The sequence below is a fragment of the Vespula vulgaris genome, chromosome 11, assembly GCF_905475345.1.
Source record: "Vespula vulgaris chromosome 11, iyVesVulg1.1, whole genome shotgun sequence".
In the NCBI taxonomy this organism is placed as follows: Eukaryota; Metazoa; Arthropoda; class Insecta; order Hymenoptera; family Vespidae; genus Vespula; species Vespula vulgaris.
Genome location: NC_066596.1, coordinates 5,970,001 through 5,990,000, shown reverse-complemented (window position 1 = coordinate 5,990,000; position 20,000 = coordinate 5,970,001). Strand labels below are relative to the sequence as shown.

At 30.6% G+C, this 20,000-nt stretch overlaps 1 protein-coding gene across 3 annotated transcripts in view; it reads left to right on the top strand.

The window, feature by feature from the left end:
- LOC127067460 (heparan sulfate glucosamine 3-O-sulfotransferase 5) overlaps window positions 1–8,910 on the top strand; it is an 89,930-nt gene extending 81,020 nt beyond the window's left edge. For all 3 annotated transcript variants that reach the window (XM_051002391.1, XM_051002390.1, XM_051002389.1), the window contains 2 exons: window positions 2,330–2,831; window positions 3,288–8,910. In XM_051002391.1, the coding sequence (XP_050858348.1) occupies window positions 2,334–2,831; window positions 3,288–3,971 (1,182 nt within the window). In that variant the 5' untranslated portion in view covers window positions 2,330–2,333 and the 3' untranslated portion in view covers window positions 3,972–8,910. The remainder of the gene's footprint in view (window positions 1–2,329; window positions 2,832–3,287) is intronic.
- The last annotated feature ends 11,090 nt before the right edge of the window (window positions 8,911–20,000 follow it).

The window sequence follows — 20,000 nt, the reverse complement described above, 5'->3', positions numbered from 1 at the left end:
GAGAGAGAGAGAAGACGAAAGAAGATGGCCGTTCTAACGGAAATAATCCGTCGACGATAATCTTATGATCGTAAGACGATCGTTTATCTTATCACGGATAAATTGGCTGCGCTCTTCAGGAAATATGCTACCCAAAATGTGATTCTTTACGGATCGGGCTCAGGCTCTTTTCTTAATCGAAATCGTTGATCCTAATAAAACTCGATCTCATTTTAAAGGATCTTCTTTTTCTTCCTTTTTTTTTCTCTATTTTTATTTATTTATTTATTTATTTTTTTTTTTTGATAGCAAGATATGATTTTTTAAACTATCTAACAAACGTTCTCCATCTTGTTTTCTCTCTCACGAATATTTTACATTATATCTCTTACACGCAAATAATTAATTCTACTGTAATAAGTTTCGCCATTTTGAATTTGTAGTTGATCTATTTCGGAGTATTCGTATATTAATAATTAAACGTAATTAAAGTAAGATCAACAATGGATACTCGTTGATTGCGCCATATTGAATTTTTTGATTTATTTCTATATAAGCATTTGTAATATTGAAATATTCATAATAATATAACAACGACAAAATTAACGATAGATACTTGTTGATTCCACCATTTTGAATTTAGTTCAATATACATACGCACGTGATCTAATAATCAAAAAATTAACGATAGATCATTGTTAAGAGCGCCATTTTGAATTTTATTCACTGACATTAAGAATTAAGATTGCAATATCAAAATATTATCCAAATTATCGTGTAATTATTTCTGATAAGTTCGAAGAACAATCGTGAGAAATGATTCAAGGCTATTAAATCTCAATTAAACGATAAAACGTTTTTCTAATGGTTCAACGCGTGTTTAGAAAATCTCACGTCAGTAATAAACCCTCTTTCTCTCTCTCTCTCTCTTTCTCTCTCTCTCTCTCTGTGAAGATCATGCTGGTACTTCTGAGTTAAGTACTTGATTTATCGTTTCGCAAAGATAAATCGTATATCTCAACCGATAATGCAGTGATTTTTAAAGACACGTTACCGACGTTACGTTGACGTCCATCCATTTTCCACTTTACAAATTATCGTTTGTTTCTCTTCCCTCATTTTTTTCTCTTTTTCTTTTTCTTTTCTTTCTCTCTCTCTCTCTTTTTTTTTTCTACAAATCCACCCCATACAACATCCCCTTGAACTCTCTTATGTATTTAAAGTGGCATGCGATTAGCGTGTCATGCAAATTCAATGTGCTTTCAGTCGTATTCGTTTTCCACATAAATACATAGATAGATAGATTTATACATAGATATATACATAGATATATACATAGTATAGTTATATGAATATATATATATATATGTGTGTGTGTGTATGTTTGTATATATATATATATATAATCTTCCCCCACAAATATATACTTATGTGTAACGTTCGTCGGAGTTACATTCGCAAACGGATGGATACGATATAATTCTGCTTACACGCGATACTAACGAGCTAGGGACTAAGCTAGTGAATAGTAAGTGTAACCACAATGTTCGCATCAACCTATTAGAGCGTACTCTGTGTCACGCTTTAATGCTTATCATTGAACATGTGTCTTGGTTTAGCTAAAACAATTATCTCTGTCTATCTCAAAATCTATCTAACTAAAGTTATCTTATTAATTATTGTTATTATTGTTAGTATTATTAATAGTATTATTAATATTATTAGTATTATTGCATCGCTCAAAATATTGACCTTTCATTTCTATTATAACGACCTAAATTCTAATAAACAATTTGTAATTATTTGGAATTATTGATGTTAATTATATTTGATATCTAATTTCTTATAAAGAAATTTAAATATTATTAATAAAGAAATTAAAAAATATATATATATATATATATTTTAATTTTCTTCTCATATGTCTCACACACACACACACACATCTGATATACAAAAATCTTTACCAAAGAAAAACGTAATACAATACATATATATTAATAAAAATTAATATATATATATATAATACACATATATAACAATATATATATATATATATATATATATATATATATATATATATGTATATATGTCTACATACAAATGTATAATACAATTACAATTATTATTAATATTATATTATTATTATAATTAATATTATATTACAATTATAATTAACATTATATCGTTACATAACATTAAGAATAACAGATTATAAATTATTACCAATAACATTATATATACATACATACATACATACATACATACATATATATATATTACAATTAACATTATACAATATATAGATATATTATATATCTATCAATAATATTTCTTTAATCTGTTTCAGGTGGATGCCCCGCTCCGCCATGAGGCCGGCCGAGGGCGACACATCGGATTGCATATTAGTTGTCGGTATTTCAAGGCCAAAGATGGCCGCGGCATTCCTCTCGGTCGCCCTGTTATCCCTCTTCCTAACATTCCACGTGCTTTACGACAGTGCAGTTTACAGTTTGCACGCAGCTTCGGCCGTAGAAGGACGTGCGGTTGAATTGGTATCCCAGGTTCGTGCAGCCCCACCACTTTTGTTCTCCAGTAAGGTCCATTATCCGCGTACGAGTCGTCACTTACCACAAGCTATCATTATTGGCGTGAGGAAATGTGGAACGAGGGCGTTGCTAGAGATGCTTTACCTTCATCCACAAATACAAAAGGCATCCGGCGAAGTACATTTCTTTGATCGTGACGATAATTACGGGAAGGGACTCGAATGGTATCGTAGGAAAATGCCCTATTCCTTTAAAGGTCAAATTACCATCGAGAAGAGCCCAAGTTATTTCGTTACACCCGAGGTAAGAATCTCGTCAATGTTTTTTATCATTTTTTTAAAGACAATTGTTCCTTTTTTTTCTTTTATATATATATATATATATATATATATATAGTTTTTGATTAAGACTCGCGCGGTATACTTGATAATTTATGCGTTTTACAATTTCTTTTTTTTTTTTTCTTTTTTGATAATTCGAGATGGAATATACATCCACGCGTATGTGTGTACGTGTATGTGTATATATATATATGCAAATACCTATATTCGTTCAAATACAATGTCTCTCTTGGTACGACCCTTTTACGTCCCAAAGGGATTAATAGTTCACTGGTAACATCGTTGTATTTTCCTCCTGCTTTATCAGCTTTTGGTTAAAACTTCGTCTTCTTCTTCTTATTCTTTTTCTTCTTCTTCTTCTTCTTCTTCTTCTTCTTCTTCTTCTTCTTCTTCCGCCTTTCATCTATTCTGTTTCTAGGTACCAGAGAGAATACGAGCCATGAACGCCAGCGTAAAGTTATTATTGATCGTGAGAGAACCCGTTACCAGAGCCATATCGGATTACACTCAATTACGTATCCACGCTGCTACTGCTTCGACCTTGATTAGTAACAGCAATAACAACAACAATAATAACAACAACAACAACAACAACAACAACATCAACAGCAACAGCAATGCCACCTCTTCATCACGTAGCAACTTTATGAACAATCAACTGTCGCAACAAGTTCAGGCAACCCGTACCTTCGAAGAACTGGTGATACGTCCTGATGGTACCATCAACGAATCCTACAGGCCAGTCGCCATTTCACTCTATCACACATATATGCACCGTTGGTTAGAGGTATTTACAAGAGAACAAATATTGATTGTGAACGGTGATCAATTGATCGAAGATCCTGTTCCGCAGTTGAGAAGAATCGAGAACTTTCTAGGTTTAGAGCCGAGAATAGGTAGGCACAATTTTTACTTCAATCACACTAAGGGCTTCTATTGTCTAAGAAATGAAACCTCGGAAAAATGTTTGAGAGAGAGCAAAGGTCGTAGACATCCCAGAGTCAGTCCGGTTGTTGTCACCAAACTGAGAAGGTTCTTCAACGAACATAATCAACGCTTTTATGAACTCGTTGGCGAGGATCTCGGCTGGCCCGAGGAATAGCCATCGTAGATATTTTCGATTTGACGTTCGTTCTTTGATTATTTCTATATTCTCTCTCTTTTTCGTTTTCTTCTTTATTTTTATTCTCGAGATTATAATAGCTCTGAGACTGAGAAAAATAATGAATATGATAATATCGTTTTAATTTTGACGTTCTGAATGCATCCGTCTATAATCGCGATAATCTAATAATCTAAATATTGCATATGTTATCGCGTCCTTTCTAAGTCGATTTATAAAAATCAATGAAAGAAAAGTGAATCCGTCTTGTCGGCACTTTCAATATTAAATCGCAATCATGCAAGAGGAAAAACGTCGTCGTATTTGTCTGTATGATAAAATTAGAGCGTTCATCGATCGATCCGAAAGATATCACTTCTCGCTGGCGAGAATCACGAAGCTGTAGATAAAAATAATTATGTGTAACGATAGTTATCGAACGATCTCGTCGATCGAAACGAGACAGTATGTGCGTGTTAGTTTCGAGATAAAAAAGAGGAATCTCCGATTCAAAGATGGACGACGTCACGTGACCGTATTCACGTGACCAAACTATGAACCATGTGACTTTTATTGTCGGGTCCCTCGAACAAGGACAGCGTCCACCATCTTCGAGATTTCTTTTTTGTGATCGATAATTTAAAAAACAAAACAAAGAGAAAGAAGAAAAATGAATGAAAAAAAGATCGCGTCAAGTACGTTCGAAACCAACTAATCAAACTGACTAATTAACTTACATGGTTATGTTGTACGAGAAGATTCCGACAAGATGGACGACACGTCACGTGACTAAACGAACCAGATGACTCGGACGCCATGACAACGTCCATCTTTGCGTTCATTCAGGACACATGACGTGGGAAGGATCTTTTTTCATTGATTCATTCAATAAAAATTAAAAAGAAAAACAAAAAAAAACAAAAGAGATACAAGAAAAAATAGATAAAGGGAGAGAGAAAGAGAAACGTGATTTTTAATCAAGAACGAACGTTGGATCAAGATTAAATACTTCCATCATACTTTGACATTGGTGGTATCACAAAAAAAAAAGAAATACGGTGCTAATGTACTTCCTATGATGATCCTTCGATATTTTGTTTTTTTCTTGTCATATTTTCTTTGTTCTTGTTTACACATCTCCAACCGAGCGTATATAAATACGATTATATTGAAGGATTGAAAGTTCGTCACATTCGTGCTCGATTCAGAGATATCATATAGTTTTTCTACTCCCTTTCCCAAACCACCCCCACCTTCTATCATTCACTTACCCCTTTCTTCGAAACTTAACACTTATACCAATTAATTCAATTGAGAAATCGTATTAACATTAATGCATTACATTATCACGAAAATTTTGCAAGGGTTGCAATTGGAAAAAAAAAAGAACAATGTCGGAAATAAACCTATCTATCTTTTGATAATCACAGTTAAACGAAAATATATCGATAAATGGCGGACGGAAAGACAATATTAACGAAAACGTCCCTATTACATATCGTGATACGAAACACGATGCAAAATAAAAAAAAAATTGGAATATATATTTTTTAATTAGACAACGATGGAGAATTAAAATCGTGAGTGGCTCGTTTCACGAGCTTGCTAAAAGCTGTTGAACACGCGCCGTTAAATCGAGTGCATGCAATTTAACTGATCTGAGAAAGTAGAAAATGCAGAAAGAGACAGAGACAGAGCTAGAGATAGAGATAGAGATAAAGATAAAGATGGAGACGAAGACGGAGATGGAGAATGCTGGATAGATGGCAGCCATCTTTGTGCTGGCGCCATTATTATCAGCGAATCTCGACAAATCCTCTTTTTCTCTATCTCTCTTTTTCCTTCTCTTTCTCTCTTTCTCTCTCTCTCTCTTTCTGACTCTCTGACTCTCTGACTTTCGACATGAACGAACAGAAATGAGAAAGTAAACAAAATTTTCTCTCAATTTCGTTAAATCGTCCTCGAAAAATCATTTCAATTGAGTGCAATTAATTTTAGTAAACTCGTATATCTTTTTTTTCCCTTGTTCCTTTTTTTTCTTTTTAATTTTTTTCTCTCGTTAAAAAAAAGAAAAAAAAAAAAGTAAATAAACAAATGAATGCAGGTAAATTTCGTTTCCAAATCTTTCCGTCTAATTTCACGATTTTGTTTCTAATTGTTCTCTATTATTACAAAAAGAGAAGAAAAAAAAGAGAGAAAAGAGAAGAGAACAAACGAAAGATTTTTGTTCGTTAATTCTTCTCTCTCGTACGATTGAAAAAAGATTTCTATTCCTTTTTTTCTATTATTTTTTCTTTCCTTTTTTTATATTAGCATCGGGAAAGGGGAAAGCTTATAGATATATACGGTGTTCATGGAATTACGAAAGCTTATTTTCACCAGTTTAACGCAACACAATAACGTCTTCTTCCATATTTTCCGCACCCTTTCTTTTCTCCTCACACACATATATATATATATATATATATATATATATATATATATGTACATACATATATATACACATACACATATATATATATATTCATATATATATGGTGTATCCTCTGAATCGAGCACAATATGGCGATCGTTATATATACATACATACATAAATACATACATACGTACATACATACATACATACATACATTCATACATACATTTATATATACATGCATACATACATACATACATAACATAAAACTGTTGCGCCGCGTTGCTTCAGCTCAATCGATTTTTTTTTTCACCCTCATGCAACAGAAGCAACGATATCCGATCGATATGCGCTCTGTTTTGCTACTCGTTTTCTTCTCACGTGACTGCCCCATTAACGAGAACGGGTTAGAAAGATATAAGGAAAGTAAATGTGTATTTAAAAGGAGGAAAAAGGAAACAAAGGACAAGAAAAAAGAAAGAAGGAATGAAAGAAAAGAAAAAAAAGAAAAGAAAAGAAAAGAAAAGAAAAGAAAATTGAAAAAGAAGAAAAAGAAGAGACTAAAAACAACAAGACACATTATTACAAAGTTCAGAACAAAGTTCGCATCAAACACATAGACACACGCACATATATACATATACATACACATATACGAAGTAACAGTAACGCCGGCCAAAATAAAATATAGATATGTCGGGGTAGGTGTTAGGAAAGGGGTGAGGGGGGGGATTAGGGAGGAAGGAAGGTAGAATGTTAGTGTGAAGATTAATCGAGAATAAATAAGAAAACAAATAAAATAAAATATATATATATATAAAATATATATATATAGCGGGGTGAATAAAAAGGGGTGGAGGTAGAAGAAAAAAGAAGGAGGGTGATGGGGGTTGTGACGACGATAGTGGTGTAGTAGCAGCTATAAAGAACGAAAGTGAGAACGAGATTGGCCTGTGGAGAGAAAAGAGAATCAGGAAAGGAAAAATTAATTGAGCGAAGCTGGTTAGAAGGTGGTTGTTGTACGATGATGATACTAGTGGTTGATGGTGGTGATGGTGATGATGGTGATAATGGTGGTAGTAGTAATGGGGGATAATATAAACGAAAGAAAAAAAAATATATATATATATATAGGTACAACGTTTATATAGAAAAAATACTATCACCTTTCTTTCAGTCCTCTGTTGCGTCACTCACGCGCGCGCGCGCACACATACACACATATACGTGCACACACCACATCTCCTCTTCTTACCACCACCCCTCCATCACCCCCCACCATGGATCACATTGATCCGTGAGAGTTTCGTATTAGGAAACGGCGAATGGGTAGGATGTGAGATAAGGATGTAAAGGGGTGGTTTGGGGGTGAAAAAAGAAATGGGAGAACAAGAAGTGAAAGAAAAGAAGAAAAAAAAGAAAATAAAAAAATAAAAAAGACGATGTAGATGACAATGGTGAAGGAAGAAGTTGTGGAGGTTAGGAAGGAAGGAAGGAAGGAAGGAAGTAGGAGGAGGAGAATGGAAGAAAGTAAATAAAAAAGTAAGTAAGTAATTAAGTAGAAGGAACATATCAATAGGTTATAAATCTAGTCAGAAATTATTACGTATAGATATTAAGGAAAGATTTAATATTTTTATAATCCACATTGGAAGTTGTTATATCGTGTCGTTAAGATGTATGTATGTAATTGTATTTAACAATATGGCCGTTTGGACCATCATGGCGGGAGTCTCGTTTCGGACGAAACACAAACAAACAAACGAACAAATAAACAAACGAACAAGCAAATAAACGGAGATAGAGATAGAGAGAGAGAGAGAGAAAGATAGAGATAGAGATAGAGATAGAGAGAGAGAGAGAGAGAGAGAGAGAGAAAGAAAAAATTACTACTACTACTGCTACTACATATAATAACAACATCAACAACAAGGATTTAAAACTGATAGTTGTTTTTTTCTATTTCTTTTTTCCATTTTATTTTTCTTTGTTTTTTAAACGATCGTACTCCTCTTTTTTCTCGATCACGTGTTAAAGTCCATATTGTGTATATATATATTTCACAAAATGGCCGTTCGGATCATCATGGCGGCGAAGTTCTTGTTTCTATTGAAACAAAAACAAACGAACGAAAAGAATTAAAAATCGATAATGTTTTAGATTCCTTTCTTTTTCTTTCATTTTTTTTTTTTTTTTTTCATCCAAACCATCATATTCCTTTTCGAGCAATCACGTATATATCTCACTCTAGAATCCAATGTAAATCTTCGAAGAAAGACCATCGATGTGTTTTCGTTCGAATGGCTGAAAGCTTATATCGTGAATGGGATATCTCTTCATGCAAGACAGAGAGAGAGAGAGAGAGAGAGAGAGAAAGATAGAAAGAAAGAAAGAGAGCAAGAGAAAGACAGAGACGATTCTTACGGTCTGACACACGAGATTGGAGCAAAAGGATATCGATAAAAAGAGAAAGAGAGAAAAAGAAAGAAATAGAAAGAGAGAGAGAAAAAGAAGAAAGTAGAAGAGCGAAAGAATGAGAATGCTGACGATCTTACTCGAAAAAGTACGACGACAATCGGTCCCGTACGTACATCACCAAGAAAGGGAGAATAAAACCGCCGAAGATAAAGTTGACCATTCGTCTTTTTAAAAAAGCCCGTGTCTCGATTCCTAAAGCCCTGGCAAATCCAAAACCGATTTTTACTTACAATAATATCGCCAATCTTCTATTTTCAACTAATTCGACTAATATTTGTTATGTTATTTTTTTTTTCTTTATTTCTTTACCTCTCTCTTTCTCTTTCTGTCTGTCTCTCTCTCTCTCTCTCTCTCTATCTATCTATCTCTCTCCCTCTCTCTCTCTCTCTCTCGTTACTTTTTTAGTATTTATATTTTTCGTACGTATATACGTGTATTGTTTTTTATTTTATTTTATTTTATTTTATATTGTTTTGTTTTCTTTTCTTTTCTTATTTGTGCGTTCTTATCTATTCGTTTATATTTATTTAGAATAATAAAATAAAGTGTGATTAAATTGATTGGAAGTTAATATCGAAGTGATAGATATATTTATTTATATATTTTGTTATTTAGTTTGTACCAAGTGTTTATGAAAAGAAAAAGAAAAAGAAAAGAGATAGAAAGATCAAAAAAGGAAAAGAAAGACAGAGTATTATTTTATAAATTAAATGTTATATTATTGATATTACTATTTCTTATTTTTGATCTTTTTTATATCATAATTACTAATCTGAAATATACGAATGTTTTGATAAAAATATTTTGTAGGAAATTTCTTCATCGATCGATTAATTTCTATTAATCGATTAATTATTATTATCATTATTGTTATTATTAATATTGTTATTGTTACTGTTTTTGTTATTATTATTTTATTTTTTTATTATACAAATAGTATAAATCAAAATCTTTAGTCTACAGATGTTTGTAGGAAATTTATTTTTAAAGATTAATTAAATAACAAAATTTATCGATACTCTTTCTCTCCAATTTATATATATATATATATATATATATATATATATATCATAAAATATATTTTTTATTTTTATTTTATTTTTTTTTCACTCCGCACATATCATAATTTGACTCACTCACCGTCATATTTGATCGGTCAGGACGATCTTTCGATCCGTGGGTGAAAAAACAAACCATAACCATAACCATAACCATAACCATAACCATAACCATAACCAAAACCAAAACCAAAAAGAAAAAAAAGTACAAGAAAAGATATAATTACGACACAGATATTAATTATGTAATATGTACAAAGATTTATCGCAAACTAGAAAGATAATAGTACGTAGTAATTTACGTTGTCTCCTCCTAATAAGACTAAATTAAAGATGGCGGATCAAAAATTTCATGATGGCCGAAATAACCTATGATGGACACTTTTGAAAAATCGATTACTCCGTTACGAAACACTTTAGGCATTTAGTAAAGCTTACAATTTTACGATCCAGGCTTCTAGTTTTACGATTTGCAAAATACATTTGGCCTAAGAACAAACATTTTTTTTTGAAAAAAGAAAATAAAAAGAAGAAAAAAAACAAAAGAGTAATTGATCTTTCAAGTCATCTAGACACTAGATACAATCCGTCTAGTAACTTTTGGCCTATCAATTTTCGAACGACTCGTCATGGCGGTCCTTTGGTAAAAAAGAGAGAATTGTCTCTCTCTCTCTCTCTCTCTCTCTCTCTCTCTCTCCCTCGCTTTCTCTCTCTTTTTCGCTTTCTCTGTCTCTCTCACACACGCACACACCAAAGCAAACGTAGGCTCGCGCATATAGCACCATAGATACGAGCTCGAAGGTCAAATAAAATTTACACGTCGATTTTTTTTTCTTTTTTTTTTTGTTTTTCTTTTTTTTTCATTTTTTAAATTCCAATTTAGTCAAACGGACAAGAGAAAAGTTGCAGCTGTCGACAAACAATACGGAAATATAATCATAGTCTTCTTCAAAGTGTACATACATAGATACATACATACATATATGCATACAATTTCATATATATATATATATATATATATATATATATATATACATATACATATATATATACATATATATACTTATTCGTAGAGAAAAAAAATTTCGACGTTTAACATTACGTGACGTATACATATCAAACGTATGTGATATATTAAGAAGGCAAATACATATCAGAATATTATCGAATACATATCAAACTTCAGGATATATACATATATTACATTTATATATATATATAAATTTAATATTATATTAAATATAAATAATATATATATATATTTAAAAAATATATAGATATTACTATTATTATTATTATTATTATTATTATTATTATTATTATTATTATTATTATTATTATTATTATTATTACTACTACTACTAAAATATATAATAACTCATATATAATAATCTTATTTTTTAATATACATATATATGTATGTATATATATATATATACATATATCTTCACATATAATTAAAAAATAATAATAATAGTAATTAATTTTATCACGAAAAGAAAATGTTCCTTTTCTTTTCTTTTTTTTCGTTTTTTCATTTTTTTCCTCCCTTTTATTAAAAATAATGAAGAAGAATAACCAATCGGGGGATCGTCGAAGATATAATTTTTCTTCTTTTAAAGTCGTTACGTAATACGACTTATCGTCGAACGTAATAAACGATCCGATCCATCGATCGATCGATCTATCATCGATCGATGGTTCGATCTTTCTTTATCGACCTACCGATCGATCTTTCAAAATCTTTCCGTAAAAGAAAAATTAACGACGCCATTTAATATCACTCCTTCAATATTATTTCATATCTCGTTGGAACGTGAATGGTTGGCTGCCTTTCCCTCGTCCTCGTTACTAACCCTCACGTAACCACATCATCCCTCACCACCCACCCTACCTAACCACCCTCCGACATCGATGGCTCCATTCGCACAGAAGAGATACCGTTCTCGTAACACCGAATTGCTTTTTCTAATTTCACGCTAAGTATCCCTTACTCTGCTGCTTACTTTCGAATTTGATGGATCGTAAAATGGCGGCTACTCTCGTCGGATAAAGCCAACTCTGTATCATTTATCTTTCTTTTCTCTCTCTCTCTTTCTCTTTCTATCTCTCTCTCTCTCTCTCTCTCTCTTTTTCATAGTCCGCCCAGAATGATATTAATATATATATATATACGTGTGTGTGTGTGTGTGTCTCAATTTTCTCGAATGAACGAGTTTGGCGAACGATCAAATACGAATTTCGATGATATTTCTACGTCTTCATGCGTTAAAATAAACAACGAATTTATCTTTTTCTTGATATTACTTAAATATCCAGAACGAAATCGTCTGTTGTTGATTTATAAAAGAAAAAAAGAAAGGAAAATGGATTTTCCTCTCTCTAATATCTTAGTTGTAAGAAGTATATAAAAAATTAACTCGTTATTATAATCATTATTATTATTATTATTGTTATTGTCATTTTTATTATTATTATTATTATTATTATTATTATTATTATTATTATTATTATTATTATTATTATTATTATTATTCACTCTCTCGGCTAGATATTTAAAAAAGAAAAAAAAAAAAAAAGAAAAATATTACGTAAAAATCGCATATCGTAATTCCTTATCAACACTCTCGACGTGATATTCGAAATTGTTACAGCCGAATTCGAAGAAGAAAGAAGAGAAAGAAAATGAAAAAAGAAAAATAAAAAAGGAAACGAAAAAAAAGAGAGAGAGAGAGAGAGAAGGAGGAAAAAAGGGAAAGAAAGAAAGAGAAAGAGAAAAGAAAAGAAAAATGTTAATTACAACGTACCGTACGTAGAAAATGAAGCTTGTGTTTCATCGAGATTACAGTTATCAAATGGTGGTGCTCTACTATACTCGAGAATTCCCGAAAGAATATCAGCAAACCTTACCAAACGAAACGATAGAAGAAAAGAAGAGAGAAAGAGAGAGAAATGGAAAAAGAAAAAGAAAGAGAGAGAGAGAGAGAGAGAGAGAGAGAGAGAGAGAGAGAGAGATAGAAAAAGTGTTTCATTTCCCGTTCACGTTTCGTAGTAACGACGTAACTTGGGCGTTAGAGACAGCAAATCATTCGAGTTGGCCAGCCCCCATAATCGTTAGACAGTGTGCTAGAACAATTTAGCATATAGGCTACCTTAAAAAAAAAAAAAAAGAAAAAATAAAGAAGGAAAGAGAAAAAAAAAGAAAGGAGAAACAAAAAAGAAAAGTACGGAGCACGAAATTCAAATGAGAGAATGAGAGAATGAGTGAGAGACGTAGGAGAGAGAGAAAGAGAGTATATGTGTATGTGTGTGTGTGTGTGTGTGTGTGTAAAAAAGATAGAATGTGCATAGAAAGTCTTCTCGTGGGGCCACTTAACACGTGAAGATTCACTTCTCTCTTTCTTTTTCATGTACGAGTCATATATATATATATATATATATATATATATATATATATATACATAGATACATACATTTATACAAAGAAGGTTAGATAATAGACACCGTGCTTGTAACACACCACTATATATATGGGCACATGTAGCTCTCAGCTTTCAAGCCACGATCACGATATTCCAACAGGGCCGTTCACCTCGACGTTATATTACTTTTTTTTTCTCTTTATTTCTTTTTCTTTTTTTTTTAATATCTTCCTTTCTTTCTTTCTTCCTCTCTCTCTCTCTCTCTCTCTCTCTCTCTCTCTCTCTCTCTCTCTCTCTCTCTCTCTCTCTCTCTCTCTCTCTCTTGCTTTCTAACAATCTATCTATCAATCTATCTCTATCTTCCTAAGCGTACTTTTATTTATATCTTTTTTATCCTTTTTTGACACTACCTCTTCTTTTTTGCATTTCTTATTCTCTCTCTCTCTCTCTCTCTCTCTCTCTCTCTCTCTTTCTGTCTGTTTCTCTCGGAATAATTAGAGATATTAATTAACGTCGTTGTGTGTGTGTGTGTGTATGGGTTAATGTATGTTTGTTCAGTGCAATCGCATTTCGAAAATTTCATCGTCTTATTTGTATTTCGCTGTCTATCTCTCTCTCTCTCTCTCTCTCTCTATTTATATCTTTTTTCTCGCCATTTTGTTCTCTCTTTTTTACGGCAGCCATTTTGTCTTCTTTCTTTTTCTTTTAAAATGCATAATCTAACGTGAATCTTCTAACAAAAATCGAATTAACAAATCGCAAATATACCGTAATCTTTTTTTAATTATATATATATATATATGTTCGCTAATATTCATAATTTCTTTTTACTTAACATTGTCATCATTTCTCGATGGTACTAGTACCAATTAAATAAAAAGCAAAGGAGGATAAATAGAAGACAGAAAAATCACATCAAATAGATTTACTCGAGATCGATTAAAAAAGGAGAAATGTTAATCGACGTGTTTAGGACCTTCGAGCGAAATTCATATCGAAAATGGCGGCTGCTATTTTTTTCTTCTACAAATTAAATACATAGGAAAAAATCATAGAAGAGAGATATATATATATATATATATATATATATATATATATAATGAGTTCTCGATTGTAATTATATATATATATACGGTGGTTGTGCTAATTAACATGTCTGTTTCTTAATTAGTTTCTACAGTTCAAAATTCTCATCAATTAATTTACGATGAATCTCTATAACTATGAAGGCTAATAGAAACGTTTATTTTGTAATAATTATAATTATATTAATGGACGCCATCTTGGAAAATATCTACCGATAAAATATAACTAAAAAGAATATCGTAAAGAGACGTAATAAAATCGTAGAGTAACAGGATCGTATGTCAAAAAAACGAGTCGATATATATCTCTCTTTTTATATCATGAAAAATTTTCGATATTTTATTTATTTACTTTTCCTTTTTTTCAAACAATATGTAACACATTTATACACTTCCAAATAACCTAAATAACCTATTATTCATCGACTTTTCTACCTCGTATATACATATACATATGCATATACATATTCATATACATACATACATATATATATACACACTGTGTCAGTTAACCATCCAACACATATAAACATATACATGTTATCACGTAAGCGTTCATACACCTATACATACACACACACAACTGCTGCACTTTGCACACATACAAAGAAATAAATAGTTTTCACATATGAAGAAAAACTAGAGAATTTACTTTCCGGCAAGCGGCAAACATTCTACGTCTTCCTGCAGAGCTTTTCCATCCAAAGTTTTTACTATTATCACCGCTACTCAGATATGAAAGATGAACGAGGAGTTGCTGGGACGAAGTTGGATGAAGTGGGGGAAGGGAGAGGATTTTAGAGAGAGAGAGAGAGAGAGAAACGAAAAGAGAAAAAGAGAGTTAGAGAGAGAGAGAAAGAGACAGGAGGGGGAGGGATATATAAATGAGAAAAAATTTCATTCCGCAACGTTTTTGAGGATACGAAGTTCGCAAAACTTGCTAAAACATTCGTTTATAGTAAGTACTTAAGTACTTACTTGAGTCAAAAACATTTCAAGTCCCGGTATTATGAATTACACGAGGATCGTGCACTTCGAATATTACTTGAGTCGTCTAGTTCTTTTTTTTTTGTTTTTTTTGTTATATTATTTTAATTTTTTTTTTTTTTTTATTTTACTTTTTTCCTTTTACGAAAAAACACGAGTCACGTAAGTTTTGCTGAGAGAAACAAATACAACATCGATGAACGAATGAAACTTTTCATTCGTTTTTTTTTTTCTTTCTTTCTTTCTTGTTTCGCCATTTCAAAAATCACTTTCGTCTGGGATCCTCTACGATTTTTACTACAGGGTGGTTCGAAAAAAAAAAAAGAAAAAAAGGAAACAGTTGCTCGGGCGATATCGCGAAAAATCGATACATTAATGCATCCCTACGAGTGATTAATTTTCAGATTAAAATTTTGTTGGAACTTTTTCTCATTTTTTTTCTTTTTTCTGTTTTTTTTTTTTTTTTTTAATTCTTTCTTCCTAGATCATAAAATTACCCTAAAAGTCTGTAAGAACTGTTGACCTCGTCAAAGGGGATTTCTCGGTTCCTCTCGTCCGGGAACTTTTTTTCTTCCTTTTCTTTTCTTTACTTTTCTTTTCTTTTTTTGGCTTTCTCTTCTTTTTTTTTTTCTTTTTTTTTCTCTTTCTCATCCGGTAGAATTTTTTAGAGTTCGCACGGAAGAGTAAATGGTAAGGGATTAAACGAAACAAAAACGGAACGAAACGAAACAAAAGTGGGAAGAGAGAAAATAAATAAATAAATAAATAAATAAATAAATAAATAAGAAAATAAAAAGATTGAGAAAAAGAATTAAAAGAAAGAAAAAAAAAAAAACGAACGAAGAAATTCGTGTGTAATCTGTCCAATCGATTCTCTAGGTTAGATTTTGCGTTTGAAATTGGTTGTGACGAGAACCAGAGAGAGAGAAAGAGAGATGGAAATATAGATTAAAAAAAGAAAAAAAAAAACAGAAAATAAAAATAAAAATAACAAGAAAAAAAGAAAAATAAAGAAATACAGATAGCAAGGCTCGTTTACATATTGGCTTTGTTATTTATTTAACGCATGAAATTTTATTTATCTCTACGTGCGAACGAGAACGCGAAAGCATCGTCGGAAAGGCATTCGAGAGAATAGAGAGAGAGAGAGAGATAGTTAGGGAAAGGGTATTGAGATAACTACAAATAAAAAAATGAAAGAAAAAAAATTGAAAAAAAAATAAACGATATCAAATATTTTACTATGTGGCGAGTACAACACATTCGCGTATATACGCGTTTTTTTTTTTTTTTTTTTTTTTAATATTTTTATATTCTCTTTTTTTTCTTTTTTTTTGGGAGGGGGGAGGTTGGGAATTTTCTTAACCTCACTTTTTCACCACGTGTGATTAGAAAGAATTGGTGAAAATTTTCGTGGTCGCGTTTACGTTATAATCATATATCGCAATTTTAATTATAACGATTAATTTTAATAATAAAGTTATAATAGTCGTCACACGTTTATAGCAAGATACGATAGAGTTTTTAATCGTCTTCCGTTTTGAGTGAAAAAGGAAAAGAAAAGAGAAAATGGCGAGGAATGATACATTGGTCGAACGAAAAAAAATAAAATGTGTGTGTACATGTGTGTGTTTGTGTTTGTGCATATGTGTGTGTGTGTATGTGTGTGTGTGTGTGTGTGAGAGAGAGAAAGAGAGAGGAAGAACGTTTCCAATTCGACTGGAGAATTAATTATTCCGGATTCATTTTGTGAAATAGACAAAGTACACGTAATTATTGTTAACAATTTCTTTTTTTTCTTTTCTCTATCTTTCATTTTTATTTTTCATTTTCTTTTGAACGAAACGACCAAGCAAGCACAAAGAATAAAAAAAAGAATAAAAATGGACGAAATAAAAATAAAATCATTTAGAAAGGGGTTAAGTTAGATAAAATAAAGAGTCCCGAGAGAACGTGTCGTCATCCATACGTACATACATATATACATACATACATACATATATACATACATGTATACATACATATATACATTCATACATATATACATCATACATATAAAACATACATACATACATACATACATACATATGTATGGAAATGTATACAATATGTACGTACATAAGTATATGCAATTACGCGGGAATTTCAAAAAAGAGATCTGTGTGAATTTAATTTTATTCGAATATAAACATACTTACATACACACACATACACTCATACACGTATATATATATATATATATATATATACAGGATATATTAATATAAAAAACGTATTATATGAACAAAAAGAAAGAAAAAAGAGATATAAGAAAGAAAGAAAGAAAGAAAGAAAGAAATAAACAAACAAACAAACAAAAATGGAAGCTATGTATATACATATGTATGAGATAAGCACAAAACTGAAAGAACCTCAAGAATTCTCTTGACAATCTTTTTTTTTTTTTTTTTTTTTAAGAATGGAACAAAGAAGGAATTAAAGAAGAAAAACAGAGAGAGAGAGAGAGAGTATAAAAAAAGAAAGAAAAACCGACGCGTTCTTCTCGCTTTTTTCTTTTTCTTTTCTTTTTTTTTTTTTTTAACTACAATGTCGTTGCATCGAAAAAAAAGAAAAGAGGAAAAGAAATACCAAAAAATAGAAAAATCAAATCTCACGATACACTTTACACGTACAAAAATGATCTTACAGCACAATATATATATATGTTTCTTATGTTGAGCAATTACAAATAATATTTATGTATAAGAAACAAAATTAGCTTGTATAACAATTACTTGTTTATTCAATTATTATATTTTTATTTTGTTGTTAATCAATTAATCAATGATCATTACAAAATAACGAGAAGTCTAGTTATTATTATTTAATTTTTGTATATATATATATATATATGTATGTGCATATATATATATAAAAAAAAAAGAAGAAAAAAAAAGAAAAAAAAAAGTAATTAGTTTAAAGAGTCTCGAAAAAGAGTAATTAATTTTTGATGTCACTTAAAAAGTTTTCGTGCCATCTAAAAATTTTTCAACCACCTTACATACATATACATATACACATAATATATATACATATATTATATATATATTTATTTATATTTATATATAAATATATATATATATATATATACAAACTTTCGTTGAAAGTATCGTCTTCGAAAAAGTAAAAAAGTTCGCGTATATGCTATATTTTCTGTTACCAAGATAAAAAAAAAAAAAAGAAACATTGATAATAATCAACATGATTAATTCAAGAAAGACGTTGCACGTATGGATGTATGCATGTAAGAGATAAAAAAAGAGAGAAAGAGAAAGCTAGATATATTTCATTCATTATTTTTATGCTTTTAATACATATAAAAAAAATGTGCGTATATATATATATATATATATATATATATATATATTTATATATATGTATATGTACATACATACATACATATCAACGTTTTTTCTCTAGTAAGGTATTTGATATTGATACCAATATTGGTGATTATGATAACGATAACGATGACGATGATGATTGATAACGATAATGATAATGTGTTGATGGTAAAATGAGTGGTGAGTATTAGACGTACGCTTAGAAAAATTTATAAGGCGACATTAGTTGTTAAGAAGAAAGAAAAAGAAATTAAAGGAAAAAAAAAAAAAACGTAGTTTGTATATACGTAAATTAAGCAATAAGTCGCGCTGTAAAACGATACATATCAAGAATTGCCTATAAGACTCGCTAAGAATCATATGTATATATATATATATATATGCATACATATACATACATACATATATATATATATATATATATATATATATATACACATATCTACCTAGTGTAAGAGATATACGAAAAAAGGAAAGAAAAAAATAAAAATGTGTATGTATTATTTGTTCACGCGTATTTCGATCGAACGAACGTACGAACGAACGAAACAAGAAAAAATTAAGTGAATAAATAAATAAATAAATAAATAAATAAATAAATAAAAATTTGCGCATATACACGAAAAGAGCCAGTTTTACGTTTGAAGTTATGTCGGAGAACGTTCGAAGTAAGCCAGAGACGAGGATAATTTTAATAAAAAAAAAAAAATAATAATAATAATAATAATACAAGAAAAAAAAAACGTTAAAAAATAAAAAAAATAAAAAACATATAAAAAAGAGAGAGAAAGAGAAAAATGCAACTAGTGCCATCTCTTCGACAAAACTGAAATTATCAAAGAAATTACATATGATGTAAACAATAACTATAAAAATTTTTAAAGAGAAACGTTGTAATAATTTCGCGACTAAAAGAATGAGAAAAGAAGTGGTATACGAAAAGAAAAAAAAAAGAAGAAAAAAGAAATATCGACTAATGCCATCTGCTGGATAAAATTGAAATTATTGAAAAAAAAGAAAAAGAAAATGGCGTATTCAAAAGCATATTCGCGCGAAAATCAAATGTATATTGCATTTGACGATGTTGTTGACCTTTTATCGAAACTTTTCTTTCCTGTTTGTCAAAGTTTCTAAACGCGTTTACGTTCTATCATTCCTTATCTATTTCTTTTTCTATTTTCTCTTCCGTTTTCTCCAACC